This window comes from Artemia franciscana, chromosome 1 (genome assembly GCF_032884065.1).
Source record: "Artemia franciscana chromosome 1, ASM3288406v1, whole genome shotgun sequence".
NCBI lineage: Eukaryota > Metazoa > Arthropoda > Branchiopoda > Anostraca > Artemiidae > Artemia > Artemia franciscana.
The window spans coordinates 7,357,589-7,381,625 of record NC_088863.1 but is presented as its reverse complement, the minus strand read 5'-3'; the positions used below and the strand labels follow the sequence as shown (position 1 = coordinate 7,381,625).

At 33.1% G+C, this 24,037-nt stretch overlaps 1 protein-coding gene across 1 annotated transcript; it reads left to right on the top strand.

Moving 5' to 3' along the window:
• The first annotated feature begins 800 nt into the window (after positions 1–800).
• LOC136024968 (60S ribosome subunit biogenesis protein NIP7 homolog) lies at positions 801–23,353 on the top strand. Its single transcript, XM_065700575.1, has 4 exons — positions 801–908; positions 12,352–12,577; positions 18,806–18,946; positions 23,176–23,353. The coding sequence occupies exons 1-4, from the start codon at positions 853–855 to the stop codon at positions 23,296–23,298; spliced, it is 546 nt and encodes a 181-aa protein (XP_065556647.1). The 5' UTR covers positions 801–852; the 3' UTR covers positions 23,299–23,353.
• The last annotated feature ends 684 nt before the right edge of the window (positions 23,354–24,037 follow it).

Below are 24,037 nucleotides of genomic sequence, written 5' to 3'. Positions count from 1 at the left end.
TTACCTCAGTTAAATTGACTTCTCAGTTTGATTGCGTCAAAAAGATGTAAATTAAGTCATTAGAAAGATATATTGACAAATTAAAGTCATAGAAACTTGATTATCCTTCAATTTTCACGATTAGTCAAAATAAATTTTTCATCAATTAAATTGACTCCTCAGTTTGAATTTTCAAAATTTAAATCAAGGCATTATAAAGAGATATTGGCAAATTGAAGTTATATAAATTTGATAGTCCATCTGACTGTTTCGCTTTTGTAATCGAATTATTATTTTTTGTTAATTCGATCCATTTCCTTCACGTAAGGGATAATTTATGTAAGTGTACTGTATATAACAGTAGCTTTTGGAAAGCTTATGAACTGGTGTTTGGTTTTTGCCATAATTACCTATAGTTTGCAAATGCTTGGTTATTTTGTTTTACTTGGTGAAATCACCTGGTATATTTTTTTTTTCGATGAGATATAAACACTTTGAAACATTAAATGATTTGAATTCCAGAGCTTTGGCGTCATTTGGGGTTGAACCCTAGGTTATGTATTAACAAGCTGAGATAAAGCTACTGCAACACTTATTGATCTTAATCATAATATTTTGTTTAAATTTCCCTCCTCCATTTTCACGTTTCTGTGAATTGTTAAATTACCTTAAATTGCAACTTGGAGCAATTAAAGGATTTTCCATCCTGTAGCATTGCTTAGTTAAATTACAATTCAATCAGTTAAATTTGAGTTAAATTACAATTTTGTTTCCGCCGCCCAAACAAATACATTTAACCTAACAATTGAAAATGGAAAAATCTTGCAACCAAAGTAGCGCGTAATTCAAACAGTATCTGCATGCCTGTTCAACATGAGACCTTTAACAGATGAAGAAACAAGGGTGTTCTTTGAGAAACTGTCAAAATTGTATGTAAACTTTCATTTAAAAGAATAATTTACGATAACTATAGCATGTTCACTTTCCTTAAATAGCAAATTTAAAACAACTGTTTTCAATCTGGAGCTACAAACTCTTAACAGGCCAACCTAGATTCCAAACAGCATAATTTTCATCTTGAAGGCTACACTTTTGGCAATAACAGTAGATTTGCAACTGTTTAGGTGGGGTAAATAACGGTATTATATGTACCCTTTGTTAATTTTACAGCTTAGAAGATTAAATAGCCTTCATGACAGGTCAATGCCTATCTGATTTCTGAAAAGCATGTTTTACCTTAATTTTAAGTTTTCAATTTCTTTTTTATTGGTTTTAGTTTGGTAAAATTCTAGTTAATTGACTTCTTGCTATCTTGGGAAGGGTTTAGGTTAGGAAATTGAAACTTTCAGGGATGAATCTACAGAATAAAGTAGGCTATGTCCTGGGAAGGTATTTTCAAGCAACAGCCTCTACTCCTTCTCCCTCTAGAGGATCCTGACCTTTAAAATATATGTGTTATAAAAGTGAAACCTTGCAAAATTGATCTTCTGCTTAATTGAAGTACAACAAAATGATTTTCAGCTTCATAACTTTCCTCAATTCCATTTTACAAGATTTTTAAGATATGCAAATATGAAGATATTTGTCAATCCCTGCTGCTGAAAATGAATTCCCAATTTATACCTGATTGTACCTTTTCTGACATTCAAAAAATGATTTCATGGTTAATAGTGAATTAGAAAAAGAAACATAAAAGAAAAAATCCTGGTAAAATTCTAGTTGATTGACTTCTTGCTATCTCAGAAAGGGGTTAAATTAGGAAAATGAAACTCAGGGATGGGCTTACAGCCTAAAGTAGCCTATGTCCCTGGAAGGTATTTTGAAGTACCTACCTCCCCTCCTTCTCCCTCTAGAGGGCCCTGACCTTTGATTACTTCCAAAAATATGTGTGTTATAAAAGTGAAACCTTGCAAAATAGATCTTCTGCTTGAATGAAGTACAGCAAAATTGATATCAGCTTTATAACTTTGCTCAATCCCAACTTATAATCCCAACATATACATTTCCTAAATTTTGAAAAAAAACATTGATATGGCTCAGAATTCTACTCAAATAACAGGAATTGCATTTTCAGAACTAAAGGCAGAGAAAAGGCAACTGGTAAGTGAAAATTAAGGTAAAATGTTGTTTTGTCAAAATTTCAATAGGTATAGACCTGTCATGTAGGTGAATTTCAGGGCCCTCTAGAGGGAGGAGTGGAGAAGGGTGCTTCAAAATACCTTCCCAGGACAAACTTTGGCCTGTTGACCTATCCCTGAAAGTTTCATTTCCCTAACCTAAACCCTTTCCAAGATAGCAAGAAGTCAATTAACTAGAATTTTACCATAATTTCAAGTATTTGATCTTAAAAATTTTGAATAAGCTGAAAATCATATTGATGTGTAGCTTTAGAGTTTTAGGTATTCTTTGACATATAGGCCTACAAGTCTTCTTAATTCCTTTTGGTAACAAGATGTGACAGTTTGAGCTTTACATAATTTTGCTCAATTGTATTGTGAGTTTTTACAATACCTTTCAAGAATATACTTTAGTCTGTATATCCATCCCTAGAAGTTTTATTTTCCTATCCTAGCCACTTTCCAAGATAGGAAAAAGTAGCTTGTCTAAAAGTTTACTGTCAAACATACAAACCAGACTATAAATTTGAGCATAAAATTAACAATTTAAAAATTTACTCTTGTGTTCTTGAATGTTTTCTTCAGAAGAGGTCTCATTTCAAACCTTTACAAAAGCATGGCTGAAATATTAAAGATTAAAACTTCAAAAAACTAAAGGTAAAATTCTAGTTAATTGGCTTCTTGCTATCTTGGAAAGGGTTTAGGTTAGGAAAATGAAACTTTCAGGGATACATCAACAAGCAGTTGCAGCTCTTTTATTAGAAATAAATGATTGTTTAGATGATGATTTCCATGTGGCTACTGTTTTCTATGATATAAAAAAAGCATTTGACACTTTAAATCATGAAATTCTTCTTGACAAACTGATAAATTCCAGCATAAGAGGGAAAGGATTACAAATTATTAAATCATACCTATGCGGATGCAAAATCACAGTAAATGTTGGTGGAAAAATGACTAATTTAAAAAGTCTTACTGATATTGGTGTCCCCCAAGGCTCAGTATTAGGTCCACTTTTATTTTTGATCTATATTAATGATCTTCCCCGAGGTTTGCATGAGAATATTAGCCATGCAGTTCTATTTGCAGATGATACAGCTATAACAGTTAAAGCTAGGGATTCATTGATATTGATTGAAAATTTGACTATAAGTGTTACTTCAGTTAATCAATGGTTTGTTTCTAATAAACTAGTACTGAATTTTAAGAAAACTAATTTTATTTTTTTTTTGGTCGTTCAAAACATTCCACTCAAGAGATTTCTTGTGAGGAGCTACAGGTTGGTGATCAAAAAATTTGTAGGGTCCAATCATATCATTATTTAGGAGTTTTTCTTGATCCCCTTTTGTCTTTTCATAATCATATTGAGTATTTAAGATTAAAACTTGCTCAAAATATTGGGTCGATGTACCGTGTGAAGAATATTTTTACTTTTACCATTTTAAAAATAATTTACCACTCTCTAATTACTTCTTATTTGAATTATTGCTCAGTTGTATATCTTAATACATTTTGGAAGCATATAAAACCCTTACAAGTACTACAAAATAGGGCAATAAGAATACTTGGAAATTTCTTACATCGACCTTCAAAACTTGAAAATGTTTTGGAAACTAAAACATTATTCCTCTTCTTAAATTTGTTAGATTTAAATGATATACAAATATTAAATACTTCCATATGGCATTTTCAAATCCAAAATTCTAAAAATTATTTCTATGACAAATCTCTGTTAATCTTACTTCCTTGTTTGGATTGTTGGAGGTCTAGGATGTATCAAATTTCTTTTGTAAGCTCTGAAAGGTCAAAGTTTTGATTAGATACCAAATACCCTTCATTGCTAACAATCATAAGCTGAATGATAAAATTCTGTTTGATCCATCCCAAAAGTCTCAGCAAAAATCTCAGCTAAATTTAAAAAAGCAAATATTAAAGATTGTTTGCTAAAAATTTTGATTATTCACCATTGATGATGGAAATTTAAATTATTTGTTCTTCTTATTTGTGTGTTTGTTTTTGTGTCCCTGTGTCTGGGACGGCCTCCCACGCCGCTCCTGCCCAATATTTATACATTTACTTATCTTTTATGAGTTTTTTTTCTATTTTGTGTGTCTTCCACTGTATTATACTTTGAAATCATTATTATGATGAGATGTTGATGTTTTTTCTTATGTTTTTGCACTGTCCCAGCCTTACGAGCTCTGCTCTCTGTTGGGGCATAATATTGTTTGTGTATTTTTGAGTTGAATAAAGAAAAAGTTGAGTTGAAGTTGAGGCCAAAGTTTGTCCTGGGAAGGTATTTTGAAGCACCCTTCTCTACTCCTCCCTCTAGAGGGTCCTGAAATTCACCTACATGACAGGTCTATACCTATTGAAATTTTGACAAAACAACATTATACCTTAATTTTCACTTACCAGTTGCCTTTTCTCTGCCTTTAGTTCTGAAAATGCAATTCCTGTTATTTGAGTAGAATTCTGAGCCATATCAATGTTTTTTTTTTCAAAATTTAGGAAATGTATATGCATATCTTTAAAACCTTATAAGTTGGGATTGAGCAAAGTTATAAAGCTGAAATCAATTTTGCTGTACTTCATTCAAGCAGAAGATCTATTTTGCAAGGTTTCACTTTCATAACATATATTTTTGGAAGTAATCAAAGGTCAGGGCCCTCTAGAGGGAGAAGGAGGGGAGGTAGGTACTTCAATATACCTTCCAGGGACATAGGCTACTTTAGGCTGTAAGCCCATCCCTGAGAGTTTCATTTTCCTAATTTAACCCCTTTCTGAGATAGCAAGAAGTCAATCAACTAGAATTTTACCAGGATTTTTTCTTTTATGTTTCTTTTTCTAATTCACTATTAACCATGAAATCGTTTTTTGAATGTCAGAAAAGGTACAATCAGGTATAAATTGGGAATTCATTTTCAGCAGCAGGGATTGACAAATATATTCATATTTGCATATCTTAAAAATCTTGTAAAATGGAATTGAGGAAAGTTATGAAGCTGAAAACAATTTTGTTGTACTTCAATTAAGCAGGAGATCAATTTTGCAAGGTTTCACTTTTCTAACACACATATTTTTAAAGGTCAGGATCCTCTAGAGGGAGAAGGAGTAGAGGCTGTTGCTTGAAAATACCTTCCCAGGACATACTTTATTCTGTAGATTCATCCCTGAAAGTTTCAATTTCCTAACCTAAACCCTTCCCAAGATAGCAAGAAGTCAATTAACTAGAATTTTACCAAAATTATTAGTTTATTGGCTAATCTAGAGGGACTTTTCTTTGGAAATACTAATTGTCTTATTTTAATGGATATATCCTTTCAGTTTTGTTGGCATATTAAAAGAAAGCTGATTGTTTTCTGATTCTAAAAATGTAACTTATAGCATGATATTTAATGGTATAAATTGCAAAAATTAAATTATTTTTTTTCTTTCTAACAACTTGTCAAAACAGAGACCACATTTTGAATTTATGATGACAAATTATTCCTACTGTCATGGCTCCAATGAGAGGTGATTGGGCCTACACTTGCATTGTGTCATTCTGTAGTAAAATAGGGACAGTCTTAAAACCCATCTCTATTTTTCCAGAATACCAAAGAAAAATGGGCTTTCCTAAAAAGAGGTTTTTTACCCTATTTTTGAGTAGTTACCTCCTTCTCTTTCTAGAAGCCACAACTTTAAAAAATCTTGTTTTACAAAAATGAAACCTTACAAAAAGAGATTTTATGCTTTAATGAAGTACAAGAAAAGTATTTTCAATTTCACAACTTTGCTCAATTGCAGTTTCTGAGGTTTCAAAGATATGCAAAATTCTGCTTAAAATAATTAGAATGGCATTTTCAAAACTAAAACCAGAGAAAAAGAAAATAAAAATAAATGTATTAGGCTAAGTTGTTTTTTTCAAAATTCCAATAGGTATATACCTGTCAAGTAGACAAATTTCTAAGATATAGAAATCAAAAGAGGGTTAATATAGTAGTTTGGCAATATTTTCTCAGAGTATGATTTTGGCCCTGGATTCATTACTGAAAGTTTCCTTTTTCCCAATCTAACAACTTTCCAAGGCAAAAAAAAGTCTTGACTTACTTGACTTATATCCCATCCAGCCTTGGTCATTGTCTCAGAGCCTCTCTCATCACAAGCAAATGTATTTGTCCCCTATACTGCTCTCTGTTTTGTGCCAATCTTAGAAGACTAAGGAGGTTGCAGTCAGAGACGTTCTCCTTCCAGTGCTTTAGAGGGCAACTGCAAGGACAAGAACCATGGATGTAACCTTCAATGGCAATTTTTGGTAGTTGATTGTCCTCATAAATGGTTTCCTGTGTAGATGATGCATGAGATCTTAGAGTCACCACTAACTAGAAACTAAAATTCAGTACCCATGCTAAGAAGTCTGCTGCTGGAGCTAGTTCAATTCTGGAGCTGATTAAGTGAACCCTTTCCACATGTTCTACCAAAGTTATTAGTCTTTGGTGTACAGGACTAGTTTGTCTCAAAGTTGAAGCTGGAATGGCTCTAGCCTCCTTATATTTAAAATAAACATGAAAGTTTTGAGAGATGTGCAGAGACATGACACCAAAGTAATGTCTGGCATGCAGGAACTTTCTTACCCTGCAAGACTAGAAACTCTAAACTGAAACTCCTAACACTTGTAAACAGGAAAAATAGAGACAATGTTATTCTAACCTACAAGTGAATGAAGGCTCAGACTCTCCCTGCATTATTTCCTATTGTTGCTCCTAATTCAAGAACCAGAGGTCATAAACTGAAACTTTTAAACAGTCTACCTTAATCAGAGTCCACACTCAATTCTTTTCTTGAAGAATCATCAATGGTTAGGATAAACTCTCTGAAGACACAGCTACTGCTAAACCTGTTGACATTTTCAGACAAAAGCTGGATGCTGAGTGGTTTTTGAGAGAGTATAAGCTTGACTGGGGAGCTACTGGTTGTCCATTGCACCTGGTCACTAAACAACAATGAGAACAACTTCAATCATCAACTCTGGAGCTTTGTAAGGAAAAATCCTTAGATTGCTCCAAGCTGCAAGAGCAGCACTTTACATAAAAAAAGCAGCACCAGTATATGTTTTATTTTATGCTCTTTGTATGGTTATTGTCCAAATTTGAAAATGAAACCAATTTGGTACAACAAATAGTATTTGCTGTCAATATCTTGAATCTGCCTGTGAAATCAGCTGACATAGGAACATTCATTAGGGTATAGAAAACATTTTTAAAAGCTAGTTTTGTCAATTAAACATCCTAAAAAGTGATAATTATACAATTAACTGTATTTTACACTGAATATTTGTATTTTGGTTAAGTTTATTGGCTGATTTAAGGTACAGATGGCAAAGACTATTCTGTTTTGTTGAATTGTTTTGATTTTGTGATCTAGGAAGACCCAGCTAAAGAGAGGGAGAAAAAAAGTGATGATGAATAATTAGATAGCCTGGCATATAAATCAAAGAATTTCATTGCTCAAAAAATGATTTAAAAGCATGTAAGAAATTGGAAAGATTGGATTGAAATGTGGTTAGTTGAAACTTGTTGCAAATTAAAAAGTAACAATTTTGTTATTTATTTTTTCTTAGGTTTTATACATAGTCTGTGATCACTAGGAGTATTATCTGTGATCACTAGGAGTATTATCTATGACCCCTAGGAGTATTATTGCAAATGCAACTATATACATTACAACTAGGATAAAATAAGAAATCAAATGATACTGTGCTTTTTGTTTTATAGTGTTTCCTGAAGAAGGGCTTCTCTTCTGTAATGATACTGGTAGTTTGGATTTACTGATGATTTGAACTGGGCTAGCTAGGATTAACTGACTACAATCTAATTTTCATTGTTAATATTTAAACTTATTCAATAGCTACTCTAACATGCTAGCCTATTTAAAAATATTATTCTGCTTTTCAACACCTGACTTTCATTGAATTTATCCATGATTGGGTCTGTCTATAATTTAGACACTGCAATCTAACTAAGATCCCATGTCCAAGATTAGGCAGTATTTTTCAAGTTTATGTTCAAACTTGAATTTTTTGTCTATGATAGGCCTAATTTCCACTGTTGACTGTCATTTTGATTGAATTTGTCCAAGGAACACAACGATGGCAATGGAAGAGCATGGATTCAAATGGGAAGGTAAAAATCTCCTAGACTTGGATTATGCAGATGATTTTAATCCTAGATAGAAATTTTCAATTTCTGGGGATTTTGGGAATTCAGGGCACAAGAATAGATTCAAAAATTAATGTCAAGAAGATTAAGTTGCTTAGGTCAGGAGCAAATGAAGACAAAGAGTAAATGAAGGCAAAAGGGTGACAACAAGATCAATTAAAACAATAGTTTCACTCAATTGATACTATTATTAGTAAGGATTGTTGATGTATTGAAGATGTGAAAAGTAGAATAGCCAAATCACAGGGTCTTTTTGTACAGCTATAAAAAGTTGGAATAATAAGAAGAAAAGTCTACAAACCAAGACTAGAACATTGGAAGCAAAATTAATGACAAAGGTCCAGTATGATTATGAAATGTGGGTGCTTTGAAAGATGGAGGATTTGTTAAATGCCTTCTAAAAGAATTGTCTATGGATATTTTTGAGAACCTGTTTTAATGATTGTATGTCCAATAACAAGTTGTATGAAATTGTGATTTGTGTGACATCTAGGGTTATCATTAGAGAAAGGTTGAGATGGCTGGGCCACATTTTGCAGATGACCAATGCCAAAGATTTTTGTTTTTAGCCATCCATCGGGGGCAAACAAAAATCAGGTTATCCCTGAATAGCCTAAGAAGAGAACTAAGGAAGGATTTAGAGGAAGTCAGAGCTTCTTGAGAGGGGTTAAAGAGTGAAAATTTGAAAAAATTGGGGAAGTGTAGGAGTATACACAGCTATGATGGCCTCAGTTGGTTGGGTGATTCCACTTTCTAGGTGGTATAGTAGATTTTGTAGCAGGTTATCTGTTGAAATGGTGTTTAGCTGGATGACTACTGGGCATCTAAAGGGCAGTGACTTTTATGACCTTTGACAGTACTTTTTGTACAAAAGTAATACATTCAGAAACCAATCCAAAGCTTAAATAAGGCACAAGGAAAGTGTTCAGAGCTTTATATGTTGCTTAATCCACATTTTACCAAGTTTAATGACTTGTAAATCTATTTTTTAAGTTTGGAAAAAAAAATCTTGAAATAGATTAAAATCATAGGCAGCTTTGTGCTGCCTAAGTAAAGGGTAATGTTGGCACTTTTCTTTCAGTAAAGACCAATGTATATTATTTATTTAGTTTTTCTTTTTTTTTCAGCAAGGCACTTTGTATAAAAGGATTTGTCATAGAAACTTCAGAGGGAGCTCATTCAATTTGAAACTGAAAGTTTTAGTGCCCTTTTAAAGAGTCAAAAGTGATTGGAGGACAACCTTCACCCTCCCACGTCCATCATTTTTCCAAAAAGACCCAATTAAAATCTCAAGATAACCATTTTATTCAGCACAGTGAAAAGGTCCATTGTTTACATATATTGTTTGCCATTTAGTTCAAGACCTTGAGTAAGATCAAGACCTTGTTCAAGTGCTAGTTTATCTCAATTGCTAAAATAGGAAAACAGTTTTTTTAGCCTTAAAAGTAGTATCATAGTAGTAATGGTAGTAGTAGTAGAAGCAATAGTGGTGTATTAGTAATAGTAGTAACAGTAGCATGAGCAGTATTAACAGCAGCAATAGGATGCACATGTTGCCTTTTGGTCAGTTGAACATCCCCCTCATGATAACCTTGAGGTTTCATCTTGATATGGTCATCTGTTTCAAAAATATTGATTATATACCGTTTTGGAACCCTTTCCATCTTTATACTCTTAGCCTTACATGTAGTTGCAATAGAAGGAGTAGTTGGGATAGTTCAGTAGTAGCAGTAAAAGTAGCAGTGGTAGAAGAATTAGTAGTGGCATGCATATATTGCCCTAGTAAGTTTGAAAAACCATTGAACCAGAGGCACAAGGGTGTCCACATATCCAGATAAGGCAGCATCAGGGTAAAAGCTTTTAAGATTTTACAACATCGAGTTGTTTTAGTCTGTCTGCTTGCTCATTTTTGAGCACATCTCTGCAAAGAAATTGTGAAACCTTACTGGGATGCGACGAACCTGCCAAGCACTCAATAAGTCGTTTAATTCATAAGCAGACTTCTCATGTGGCAAAGCGCGTTTGGCCTCAACTTTTGATGGTCAAGCTGGAGGAAATGAGGTGGGACTAACCAAACTTTAACTAGATCTAGTTCAGTAAGTAAATCTGACAAGTAAGCCTGCAAACTCTTCAAAAGCATGTGCATCCATGTTTCAATTCTCTGAAAGTCTTTGTTCAGTATATTGACCTTCTGTAGGACAAACAAAAGAAAGTACAAACTAACTCTCACTGAGGGGTCACGCATTAAGGCAAGAATTTGAAGTACTTTTCCTTGATCTTCTGCTGAGTCACCTCCTTTGTGGTTCATGAAGAATACCAGGAGCGGACCCATGATTTGTTCAACTGATGCATCTGGAGAAATTCATTGAGTATCTTTGATTGGGAGTAAATTATGATTTTCCACCTTGCAATAGCCTTACATACTAATACCTTGTCCACCCTCTTTTGACTGTTTGCTACACATTCTATATCACATATAAAATATCAATACCTTCTGGCATAGACATATCAATCACAAACATTATTTATGCCACATTTAGCAGATTGAACAGCTCTTAGAAGACAGCCATTCTGACTGCTGAGTTTTGGGATATATTCTTTTATATAGGTGCCAGGTACTTAAGCAGAGAAGGGCCTTTGGGCCCTCATAAAATATCTCAAATAGTATACGATTTGTTTGTGTTGACCTAACAATATCTCTGTTGATACTAATCTGTTAATATGTTTCTCACTGGAGGCCCATGTGGCTAAATCATATTTTCATTATTAATTTTTTTTTGTCATTTTGACAGTATGGCCTGTACTGGTATCTAGAACAAAATATTAGTTACTTTTCTGGCTGGTGCAAAACGTTTTCTCAGAAATTTATCAGTTTGAGAGCAAGAAGATAGATTATGAAACTTGTATTGTGGCAGTTACTTTTGTATCACCTTGCTGCAGAAAGGCGACATACTCATTTAATTATTTCCAAGAAACATGATTGCTTTTACATTTATGTTGGCTGTTATGACAGCTATTTTGATTCTCCATTTGGTAAGTTGATCTTGTTCTTCAATGAAAACGCCGCAAAGGTGGCGGGATGTTGCAGCGTGGTATAAGTTACAGAGTACAGAGGTATAAGTTACAGAGAAAAGGGCTGAAGAGCAGTTGTGCTCTTCGACTCGAGTAATTCAATTTGATTTTTTTTTATTTCGTTAGAACGTTTTTTTTATCATCAATTCGTAAAAGAGTGAAAAAAGAATGATTTTAGCTAGGTATTGATTTTCCCTATCTCGATTGAAAGAGCGAAATGGGGTAAAAAGTATGACAAACAACACCAAGGAGTGGGAGTTACACCCTGCTGAGAAGTTTAAGGCCTGGACACCAAGATTGCTGGTGTAGACCTGCTCCTCACGGGTACTGGCAAGAACGTAATCTACTTTTTGGGAAGGCCTCGTAGATTTATCAGATGGACCCTATTGTTCCTACTCTGTCGAAGTAAAATTTATTGGTCCTCTTCTGTCCTCAGGATGGACACTCTTAAATTTATCAGATAGAACCTATATTTCGTCTCCATAAAAATAAAGTTTATTGGTCATCTTTGGTCCTCAAGATGGACCCTCGTAGATTTATCCGATGGGCCCGATGGTTTCTTCTCCATAAAAATAAAACCTATTGGTTCTCTTTGGTCCTCAGGATCGACTCTTGTAGATTTCTAAGCTGGACCTTATTGCTTCGTCTCCATAAAAATAAAGTTTACTGGTCCGCTTTGATCCTCAAGATGGACCCTCGTAGATTTATGAGATGGGCCCTATTGTTTCGTCTCCATTTAAATAAAGTTTATTGATCCGCTTTGGTCCTCAAGATGGACCCTCGTAGATTTATGAGATGGGCCCTATTGTTTCGTCTCCATAAAAATAAAGTTTATTGATCCGCTTTGGTCCTCAAGATGGACCCTCGTAGATTTATCAGATGGACCCGATAGTTTCTGTCTAAGTAAAGATAAAGTTAGTTGGTGCTTTTAAAGTTTCTCTGTTTTAACTGCATTGTGTTCTAATTGTTTTTTTTTTGTTTAGCATTGGAGAAAACATAAAACTACTAATAGATAGATCAGATGGACCCTATTGTTTCCGCCTTCATAAAGATAGAGTGTATTACATGTCTGAGGAAGTGTTACGAAAAGCTGCCGTCATTGATAAGGATAGTTTAATCAGTATTGGTACTTGCTTCGGTAAATTCACAAAGACAAAGAAGTTCCATTTACATATTACTGCTTTAGAATATTTAGCACCGTATGCTCAGGTTTGTTTTCTTTATTTATATTTAACTTTTAATTAATTCTAATTTGTGTTTAATCATAAATTAAATACATAATAAAATATAAACAAAATATTAAATAAAATATAAATAAATATCTATTACAAATAAAAGATTTAATAATAGTAGGTTGGTTTATTCTTAAGAATGTGGATACATTACAACATGGCCCTAACCTGTAGGTTAGCCCTAACCTGGGTACAGCCAACATGGCCCTAACATGGCCATAACCTGTAAGGGACTAAATACAATGCAGTGCTGACAATAATTCAAGTAAAACGCGAAGATAAAAGGAAGGAGAAAAATATAAAAATAAGTTTGATGCTCGTTAAACTCGGATTCAAACCAAAATATTGACTCACCTATGTATTTTACTTTTTTTGAATTTCCAGAAGCTTGTCTTGCACTTTTTAAAACATAAAAATTTTGTGTTTCGAAAAACGTTTCACAATTCATGTAGAATTTTTGTGACTTAAAATTTTGGGAGCGACTAAATACTTTAGCGTTGATGAGCATAGAACGCGGAATAATTAGAAGCAATCAATTGAGATGAGATAATTAATAATTTTTCAGAGGCTAAAGTAATAAAAGTCAGAGTTAAAGAAATACATTTCTTCGTATTAAATGAAATTTATTTTTTAAATTTGGCCTGAAAATTTTGGGAGACAAGAGGGTGGGGGCACCCTAATCAAGATTTTGCCCTAGGAGTGAGCAGGGCCAGAATGCATTGAAAGGATATCAGTAAATGAAACGCATGCAGTCGCCAGTTAACTATATTTGCTACCCTCTTGGAGCGATAGCCCCTCTCCTTCGTAGTGTTAGTTTTGGTTTGTTTTCAATTTTAATGTCAGTTTGTATTTTCATTAAAAACTATATGTATTTGATCGTATCAAATAGTTTGTGGTAACAAACTGTAAGTAAGGAGCGACCCAACTCAATAGTAACTGAAACTCTAAAAAACGGAATCTTGAAACCAATTGAAACCATATATTGGTTTCAGATACATAATTATCAGATAATAATAAAAATAATATTTATATTGATATATATATATATATATATATATATATATATATATATATATATATATATATATATATATATATATATATATATATATATATATATATATATATATATATATATATATATATATATATATATATATAATATAATAAAATATATATTAATATATATATATATATTATATAAATAATATATATATATTAAAAAATATATATTGGTTTCAGATAAGTTTCTAATCAAGTTCATTCCTACCCGTCAAAATTTTAGAGCCTGAGAAAATTTGCCTTATTTTCGAAAAAAAGGGCGAAACACCCCTTAAAAGTCATAGAATCTGTATGAAAATCACACAGTCTGATTCAGTGTGTCACAGAACCCTACTGTAGAGGTCATATCTGCAGAAAATGTGAAATTTTGTATTTTTTTTTACCAGAAGAATGATCCAGATGCTAGTTTATTTGTTGTTTTTTTTTTCGCAGAGGTGATTGTATCGACCCAATGGTCCTAGAATATCGTAAGATGGCTCATTCAAACAGAATTAAAAGTTCTAGTGTCCTTTTCAAGTGACCAAAAAATTGGAGGGTAACTAAGCCCCCTCCCACGCTTTTTTCCCAAAATCACCTGATCAAAAATTTGAGAGAGCCATTTTGGGTATGGTCAAAAAATCTAATAACTATTTCTTTAAGGATGAATTAATCCCCGCATTCTCCTGGGTAGGGTTGCAAGCTGTTTACTTTGCTCATTGTTTACATGTAGTATTGATGATTGGGAAGTATACAGACGTTTTCAGGGGTGTATTTTTTCTGGGGGATATCCCAGCATTATTAAAAAAAACGATAAGAAATTAAATAAAAAAACAAGTTATTTTTAACTGAAAGTAAGGAGTAACATTAAAGATTAAAACGAACAGAAATTATTACGTATATGAAGGGGTTTGCCCCCTAGTCGATACCTCGCTCTTCACGCTAAATTTTTTTTAGTATTTTCATAAGAGTTATTTATTCTAATTAAACAGTCTTTGTGATTCAGGAGTCTCTTAAAGAGTTGGAACAGAATTCAAACTTTAGTGTAAAAAGCGAGGTATTGACTAGGGAGCGAACCCCCTTATATACGTTATAATTTCTGTTAGTTTTAAGTTTTAATGTTGCTCCTTACTTTCAGTCGAAAAAACTTTTATTTATTTATTTAATGTTTGATAAGATTGAGCTTTATTAAAGTTAGGAAGGTCTTTGGAGATTTTGGAGCAGTTTTGCGTTTTCTGTACGAGGAACCAGAAGTATGCACATCAAAGGCAAGATGGGGCTAAAAATCTCGAAAGGTTTTTCAACTAAAGTAAGGAGCAAGTTTAAGACTTAAAGCAAATATAAGTTACTCTGTATTTAAAGGGTACTTCGCACTTCTCAGCACCTTCGTCATTAAACAAAATCTTTTAGTGCTTTAATTTTTTTTCCGATTGCAAATATTCTTAAAAAATTTGGAAAAAAGCCAAACTTCACAGTGAAGAGTAGGGAGCTAAGGAGGAGACAGCCCCCTTCATATAAAAAATAATCTTTTCAAATAGGTTGTAAATCTGTTCCTTGCTTTCAGTTGTAAACCTTTTTTTTTTATTTAATTTCTGATGGTTTTCCAGATCATACCTATGCTTAATCAAGATATAATTTGAAGTACTGGTCCCTTAAATCCCTGGTTAATTGATTTTAAAATGTTTAAATCCATAAATGTACGTTAATTAGTACCGTCCTTCGTTTAAATTTAGCCCCATTTAAAAGGCTAAAACCTTGTATAACTTTATAAATTTGCCCACTTGCTTGTCAGCTTGAACGAACGGTGATAGAGATAGATGGAGATTATATGGAGATAGTGGATAGGAGACAATTGGTGATAGAGACAAGTGGAGTTCATATATCATTCCACCCAAAAATAGAAACTTGGGTCGAAGAAACGAAAGCGTGGCTGAACAACTTCAGGTAGTCCTCTTGGAAATAGATTATTAAGATTATTAATACTCCACTTCCACTTCATCAGACTAATTACAAACTCTGGCTTATGGAAAAGTGAAATTATTATTTCCTTGGCATTAAGTTTACATAACAATCTCAAATTGTATTCATTTTCGTCAAAACGACATGAGCACCATACTTATTGCAAAATTTTGGCAAAATCCAATCAATAACGTGAGAATAAGCTGGATAAGTTACAATTAGCTTCTGTATCTAGTACATCAGTGCAATAACTAAATTGTAACAAAATTAGCGTAATTGAAGAAATGAAACCCAAAATGACATCGAATTGCAACAAACACTGAAATCCGGTAAAAAAAAAATTAGAGCTATTTTTGCTTTACTGAAAACACAAAATTTTATTTTGAATTGGTATTAAAAAACGGAAAAACATTGCTCAAACTAGTCAAACATTCCTGATAAGCTTTGTTGTCAGTATGAATTATTTTGTAGCAGCCGACGTAATTTTTATGTTGATATGATGCTCACTTTCAACAATATTTTCTTCCTTTCAAATCCATTAATTTTGAATTTATTATATCTACAATAAAACTTCCAGAAACATCAATTGATTGAAATGCATGTTAGTAACTGTGATTTGAATGTCTGTCTCCTTTTTTAGATGCACCCTTTTGACATCCCGACTGCACGTTATTTTTGTTTTTTTCTCTCTGTTTTTGTCTTTTCTTTTTCTTTTTCTCTGTTTTTGTCTTTTTTATTGTGTTATGATATATTTGAACATACCCTTGAAAGCTTCAAGTTTATAGCATTAGTTGTATTTGCCCCTCCATTTTCTCCAGAAATTTAAACTAACCTCTAATCTGTTCATTGATGTACATACTGTTGTCTGATTTAGTTCAAAATCCCTATTGACATCCCTTGAAGGTTTCAACCTCATACCCAAATGTCATACCTCATACCTCATATCATTAATGTCAAAGCTGACATTAAATTATATTTGGTGATTCCGTTCATATCATATTTGGTGATTCTGTGCATGCAGACCTGGTCTTGGCTTAGGTTATCAGCTCGGCCGTTGAAATACGAAAGGCGTTAAGTAACATTTTCCAAGATGTTACGGAGAAGCAAGAATGGTACTTGTCTGTTATAGCGCCGACCACTCGAGAAGTGAAGGAAGCCAGGTTAATCCTAATGAAATATACCTAAGTATGATAAAAATATAATACTTTAGAAACAAATTTTGGCTAAATATTTGCGCATGAAGGGTGGGTGGGTAGATGGGTAAACTATACAAGATCTGCATGCAAATTGTGTTCAGTACAGTTATTCTGCATATTATGATGTAAGAATTGTTTTTGGACTTTTCACTGTCCACATACTTTACCCCCCCCTAGTATGCAAATATATAGTCCAAATTATATATTTCCCATCTATTCTGTCACTTTTCTCTGCCTTGTCTCACGCTAAGCTGAAAGAAACTAACGAAAGAAACCGGTTCTACAATGTGTCAATGGCTGAACAACCTGAGTGGTCGGCACTATAACAGACACTTGCCCAAAAACACGATGTCGACGGTTTAAAATGCGTTGTGTTCGTGACTGTAGAAGGATCGTACACTGAACGCTGTTAGGTTCGCGAAACTGGTAAAAATGGTTTATGATGCATTTTGATTGGATTTTAAATTGAAAATATCTCGAGAATGAAAGAGAATACGTGCATTCTAATTAAACCAGTCAATTGAGCGTGCTTGATTTTAGTAGGATCGATAAATGACTTTTTGATCGATGTGTCACCTGAAGCCTTTCGTATTCCTTATAGCCGAGCTGAACAGTAACGCCGGTTTACGAAAATGTAGGGGGGGGGCAAAAACTGACCAGTTACGGATGATAAAATGGAAAATAGCTATGCAATAGAAATAAGAAGATATTTTTCAAAGTCTGATTGGTAGCACTAGCTAATTGTCCCTCCCTCTCTAATTAGCGCCCCTTGTTGTAGAGCGGCGCTTAAAAAATATTTATGATACAGGAACTTCTTTGAAAACACTACAAAATAAATGACATATTGTGCAATGAAAGAAATACATCGGAAGTAATTCGGCGACCATTTGAAACTGGATGACATACTATAAAGGCTTATGAAACTAAGACAGCACATGACTGGATATAGCCACATCTCTCTTTCCTTTTTTATAACCAGCTTAGAAATTGGAGATAGTGGAGTAGGATTAAGAGAAAATGAAAGAAAAACAGTTAAACAAACAAATTGAGAACATGACAGTGACTTAAAACTATAACAACAAAATTATTATCCATATAAAACTAAATAACATTAAACAGTCAGAGAAGACGGTGATGTGGGCTCAGCCGTGTGTAGCTGTTAGAGGTAAATTTGTGTCGAGCGGTTTCTGTGTTTGGATAAACCGTGAGTGGTTTTTGTGTTTTAATAAACTACTGACTGTTTTTTTTTTTTGATAAACCACTTAGTGGGTTTTGTGTTTGGATAAATTACTGAGTGGTTTTTGTGTTTTGATAAACCACTGAGTGTTTTTGTTTTGATAAACCACTTAGTGGTTTTCGTGTTTTGATAAACCACTTAGTGGTTTTCGTGTTTAGATAAACCACTGAGTGGTTTTTGTGTTTTGATAAACTACTGTGTGTTTTGTTTTGTTTTGATAAACCACTTAGTGGGTTTTGTGTTTGGATAAATTGCTGAGTGGTTTTTGTGTTTTGATAAACCACCGAGTGTTTTTGTTTTTGTTTTGATAAACCACTTGGTTGTTTTTATGTTTTGATAAACCACTGAGTGGTTTTTGTGTTTTGATAAACTATTTGTTTTGATAAACCACTTAGTGGGTTTTGTGTTTGGATAAATTACTGAGTGGTTTTTGTGTTTTGATAAACTACTGAGTGTTTTTGTTTTGATAAACCACTGAGTGGTTTTTGTGTTTTGATAAACCACTGAGTGGTTTTTTTGTTTTGATAAACTACTGTTTGTGTGTTTTTTTTTTTGATGAACCACTGAGTGGTTTCTGTGTTTTGATAATAGAATAGCAAATAAACCAGAAACCTGCAATACCGGAAAGGATGAAAACGACTTGGATAGCTCACGAAGCTAGCTCAAGGATAGCTCACGAAGTAAAGAGTAAATCCCAGAAACAAAAATATAGCATGCCGTAGCTTCAAGCCATTGTTTTTTTTTTATAAATTCCTAGCCATTTTATCTTTTGCAGTACAAAATCTGGGTGAAGCCGTCAGTAGAGCAGCAATTTCTTTATGGAAATCACATAATGAAGTCTGGTCTGGGAAGAATTACTGAGAACACTTCACAATATCAAGGGGTTGTTGTCTATAACATGGCGGATTTACCTTTGGTAAGTTGTATCTACTAGTCTATTTTTCAGCCCTTTACTTTTCATTAGGTCTAACGAATCATTTATTTTGAAAATGCATGATTAGCTTAAATTCGTGCATGATTGTTCATAATTGGTTGAAAAAACTAATGATAATATGATATGATGATGATATGATTTTATTATGTGAATAAACCAATACATAGTATTTCACAAACTGCAGAAAAATACATAAGCAAACTACTAAAATACAAAAATCAACTAAAAAAATAAAACTAAAGGAAAGTACTAAAATACATAGGAAAAATACACACTAATACCAAATATATATCACAAGTCCAACGACTGGTTGTGGCCCCCTGCCATGGGCATAACAACGTAATAATAATCAGACAATGTTTAAGCGCTTTGTATTTCTAATATAATTCATAACGATTATTCTAACACTCTTGTTGTTAATTACTAAATTTAAGTTAAATGGAAATGGGACATCTAATTCGCTTAGCCGGTAAAACGATAACGACAAAAACAGAGACAATCAAATAAACAAGGGTGACACGTTTCCGGCACCCCACATACACAAAAAGGAGAAGCAGTTTTCCCAATTTTAAACAATAAGTAACTTAGGCGGCAATGTTCAGTAATGAGCTCAGTTAGTTTATAATTTGATATTTATATAAATGTTTTATATGATATATAAATTTGTTTTTATATATATATATATATATATATATATATATATATATATATATATATATATATATATATATACATATATATATATATATATTTATATAATATAATATATATTTATAATATATGTTTTATATTATATATACATTATAAATTTGTTAATTTATAATGAAGCTGAGGTAAGTTCATCTTTATTGGTGAAAAAGTGGTTAGGCCGTATACTAATATTATTTTCAAAATGACAGAACCATTTATTACAAAGAATATTTTTTTTTTATATAAACAGTATTTAATCTAGTAGGAAACTCTTTATCTAAAAAATCTGTACCAAGTAATTCAGCTATACATTTATCTGTATAATGACTATGTTGGAGAGAATTCTATATTGGTAGAATTCTATGTTGGTATAGAATTATATATATGTAGAATTCTATGCTATATTTATAGAATTCTATGTTGGTATAGAATTATATATATGTAGAATTCTATGCTATATTTATAGAATTCTATGTTGGTATAGAATTATATATATGTAGAATTCTATGCTATATTTATAGAATTCTATGTTGGTAGAATTCTTCAATACAAGGAAAGTCGGCTTCACTAATGGAAGTCAGAAGGATGGGCGACCCTTCTGCAATACCTTATGACAGCCAATTCAATAGCTCTATATTGTTAGGTAATACGCCTGCTAAAGGTGTAATTACCTCAGTCCATGCTGAACGAAAAGATTTAGAAATTATTATTAGAAGAACACCCTGAGCTAATCGCTGAACATTTTTCTTTCTGAGGGCTGAACATTTTTCTTTCTGAGGGCTGCCAATTAAACAGAAGAAGCATATAAAATGGTACTTTCTAAACTATATATACAACTTACGAAGAGCATATGGCTTCAGACCCCGTGTTGTCTTTGCAGCACATAATAATTTGGCCGAATATCACTTAGCAGTACTAACTCTCTCTGAGATATGCACTTTCCACAATGGCTTTTTATCGAGAATAACCCCGAAATATTTAACTTTATCCTGGATTTAATTCCTACAAGAAAAATATTTACATTAGGCATCTTATTTTTATTCGTAAATAGAATAGCCTCCGTTTTATATTGATCAGAAGTAAGTTTATTTTTTATCAACCCATGATTCGAAATTAGTAAAAACATTTTTTGCAGCTTTTTCGATCATATTTATACTTTTTGCAGTAATTTTACCACAAACATCATCAGCATAGTACTATCATCATCAATTTTTATACATAAGAGATCATCAATGTTTATTCATCGCAGGAAATGTGATAGAATACCTCTTTGGGGACAACATTTTTTTAGTTCACATGTTACATTATTGTCCTAGGAAACAACACGATTTGATAAATAACTATGAATTAATTTTAACTAGCCATTTGGAGAGCCTTTATCGTAAAGTTTTTATTAGCTATACCAGATGCGAAGCATACTCGAAAGACCCTTTTATGTCAAAAAATAAAATAAAACTAAACAAATTTCTCTTCTTATTATTCTCAACTAAAGTTACTATATTATCAATTGCATCTGTTCTGCCTTTATCATCATAATAACCTAATTGTAAAGGAGGAATCCACTCGCATTCAAAGTTTCGAGAAAATAGGAGTTTTTCAATTTTGAAAAAATAGGGGTAAGACTAATAAGATGAACGCCTTTAAAACTAGGCTTTCCGTTTTTCTTTTTTAAAGGGGTTATAAAACCCTTTTCTCAAATTGTTGGAATTCGCCCATACTCGGTAGTCTCGTTAAACAGGACAGACAAGGGCTTTGAAAGGAAGCCACTAAAGGCAATAATAAGAGGAAACGGGATATCCAAAGGACAAACGCTTGTTTTCCCTAGTTTTCCAATCCTTCTTTCTAACTTAGACGGGGAAACAGAGGGGAAAGAGGGGGAAAGGGTTTATTGGTAATTGATCAGATAATGCTGGAAGGCTCTGGACAATGGAAGTGAGGATTTATTTAGATTATTAGCAGTAAGATCAGGACTTGGGTAGATTGAATCTAAGCTGCTCAAGCCTCCTATCACACAGCTTTTTAACCTCGGAATACCAATTTTTTGGTTTATTAGTGAACAATTCTTCGACCTTATTTTTGTAGTACGACCGAGTCAATTTACGAATTTCTCTTTTAATTGATTTTCTTAGTTTATTGGCTTTATCCGGTTTACCATTTCTGGAAAGCTTCAATTTGGTGCTAATTAGTGCTTTTATAGTTTGACTAATATAGGGCTTACCACTGGAGCATCTTTGAAATCCGTTTTTTTCTGGGAAACAAATTTGAAATCTATCAATTAGCTTTTTGTGGAAGGTAGCCATTTTCTCATCAAAATTGTTTAGATTATAAATATCAGACCAATCTTTAGTATTCAGCCAAATACCCAAAGAAAGAATATCAGAATTTTGAAGAGGTGGTAAGCGCCATAAGTTATTGAGAAAAGATGCTTAAAATTTCAAGAGGGAGATAAAAGAATCGAAGGATGATAATTCCTACCCAATGGGGGCAAAGCCGAGGGAGGGCTGTAAAAATTATACGTATTAGTATAATTAGGGCCTATGATGGCATTGAAGAGCGATGGGGCAACTGCACATCCTTTAAAATTACGCATTCCGTTTGCGAGATATTCCATGGCTCATTCGCCAGGGCCGAAGCCCAAAACCTTACAATCCTGTGAGAGCGGGGTGAGGGTCTTTAAAAAAACCACTAAACGAAGTTTTTGCTAGACAAAGGTGAATATATCCTATATATGTAATTGTAATTGCGCGATTTCCTCCTAAATTAATTTAACGAAACATTATGGATTTTTGTACTCACTGTAGTTACGGTCATGCGATGCGTTAAATCATTTTACGAGTTTCAGTATCGGGTAACCGTCACAAAGGCAAAGGCCCCATTAACGAATTCTCCCAGGAGACTAGCCATCTTTCAGAGCTATTGAGCATCTGTGTTTTGACTATCAAATCTGATTGAAAATATAATGAAATTCCACGTTCCTTTTGTCAGCAAGCTTGTCAATAAAAGTGGGTAGCAACACAGGGAGCTCCGAAACCTTCCATATTGCTAAGAGGGTATTTACTTCGAGGTAGTTTTTAACGTTTTCCCAGCATATATATTAGAATATCTTTAGGGACTGCTCTTTCCTGAATTAAAATGAATATAATTTGGCGCTATATAATAAAAAAAACAAAACAGTATTCACACTTTCAGACAACGTAAATTTAATTAGAACAAAACGTCTCTGTTTCCGGTAAGAAACGGCAGAAGTTAAATGTTTTTATAAGATTTCCGGAAACGCAGTTGTTTGCTTTTAGTTTTATGTCGTTTATTCGGATCTCTTGTCTAAGCTCTACAACTCATGGCAAGACCGCCTATTCAATTCTAAGTAGTTTGGCTATGCCAGTCAAAAAAGTAAGGAATGAACGAGATAGGATAATACTATAAGGTACCGTGTCGCCCTAACATTATAAGAAACATTGCTTATCAGATAAAATACTGTTTAAGCCAATTAGTTTTTTATGTTTATTTTTTTTTTATTTTAGGGTTTTGGAGTGGCAGCCAAATCAACGGCTGAGTGCAGACATACAGACCCAATGGCGATTATTTGTTTCCATCAAGCAGATATTGGAGAATATATCCGTAATGAAGACACTTTATTAGGATGAGATTTTATACAATTTTTAAATATAAAATTAAAATTTCAAAATAAAAGAAAGCAAATTTTAGCGAAGTTCAGAGTATTTGCCAGTATGTTAGTGTGTGTGTGCCAGCGCGAGAATCGAAATAAGGCGGTACCATTCAGCTTAGTGTCCATGAAGCTAAAATGATAAAAGATATAACCAATGCATAATCAATATGTAAGTGTTGCTTTTTTAATTATGTTTTTTGTTGTTGTTGTAAAGTTGACCCAAAACGCCGTCAGGGCAATTTATAGGTTAGCTTTGATGAGTCCCTCCTTCCATCATCATTAACTTTTTTAGGAATGTTGCGTCAATTTATAAAAAACAATAATACAATTTCGAATTTTTTGATAATATCGTTTACCTTAAAAATACAAAACCTTCTGTTTAAAAAATGTTTTTAAATGTAGTGAGTATGTAAAAAAAAGCTGAATCCTCACGTTCAGCAGTCATTTTTTTCAGTGATTATAGGGAGGTAATTACCCCCCCCCCCCCCGATTTCGAAAAATATGATCCCGGGAAACATTTACAAATGTAAATGTAAGTGACGGCGTTTTGGGTCAGCTTTTTAAAATATGTTTTTTTTTTGTGTAAAGCTGATTTAAAACGCCGTCAGCACACTTTATAGGTTAGCTTTGATAAGTCCTTCATTCCATTATCATTAACTATTTTAGGATTTTTACATCAATTTATAAAAAAAAATGCAATTTCAAATTTTTTGATA